This window comes from Tupaia chinensis, unplaced genomic scaffold, assembly GCF_000334495.1.
Source record: "Tupaia chinensis unplaced genomic scaffold, TupChi_1.0 Scaffold130997_1, whole genome shotgun sequence".
Classification (NCBI taxonomy): Eukaryota; Metazoa; Chordata; class Mammalia; order Scandentia; family Tupaiidae; genus Tupaia; species Tupaia belangeri.
In genome coordinates this window covers 1-735 of record NW_006191281.1, presented here as the reverse complement: position 1 = coordinate 735, position 735 = coordinate 1, and the positions used below count along the sequence as shown (strand labels likewise).

At 48.6% G+C, this 735-nt stretch overlaps 1 protein-coding gene across 1 annotated transcript; it reads left to right on the top strand.

Moving 5' to 3' along the window:
* Nucleotides 1-7: 7 nt before the first annotated feature.
* LOC102476695 (NACHT, LRR and PYD domains-containing protein 10-like) lies at nt 8-727 on the top strand (the record flags this gene model as incomplete). Its single annotated transcript, XM_006160906.1, has 1 exon — nt 8-727. A coding segment is annotated over one exon (720 nt), but the record flags the coding sequence as incomplete, so codon positions are not given.
* Nucleotides 728-735: the final 8 nt, after the last annotated feature.

The window sequence follows — 735 nt, the reverse complement described above, 5'->3', positions numbered from 1 at the left end:
TTTGCTGAAAGAACCGCTCCATATCCATATCCTAGGCTTCTCTGAGGAGGAGAGGGAGAGTTATTTCAGCTCCTATTTCGCAGATAAGGAGCAAGCCAGAAAGGCTTTTGAGTTTGTACAAGGAAATAATGTCCTCTTCAAAGCATGTCAGGTCCCGAGCATCTGCTGGATGGTCTGCTCCTGGCTGAAGGAGCAGAAGGAGAGAGACAAGGCCACCTCAGAGACACCCAGTAACAGCACTGACATCTTCATGGCCTATGTCACTACCTTCCTGCCACCCAATGATAGTGGGGACTGCTCTGAGCTCTCCCGGCACAAGATTCTGAGAGGTCTATGCTCCTTGGCAGTGGAGGGCGTCCAGTGCCAGAGGTTAGTATTTGAAGAAGCTGACCTCAAGAAGCACAATCTAGATGGCCCCAGCCTCACCGCATTCCTGAGCAGCTATGATAACCCAGCGGGTCTTGACATCAAGAAGTTCTACAGCTTCCGCCATATTACTTTTCAGGAATTTTTTTATGCCATGTCCTACCTGGTGAAAGAGGACCAGAGCCAGCTGGGAGAAGCATCCCGCAAGGAAGTGGAAAGGCTGCTGAAGGTAGAAAAGGAGAACAAGAGCGAGGCGATGACCCTCACTGTGCAGTTTTTATTAGACTTATTGCAAAAAGAGAACTCCTTAAACTTTCAGCTTAAGTTTTGCTTCAACATTTCTCCTTCTCTAAAGCAGGATCTGAGGCG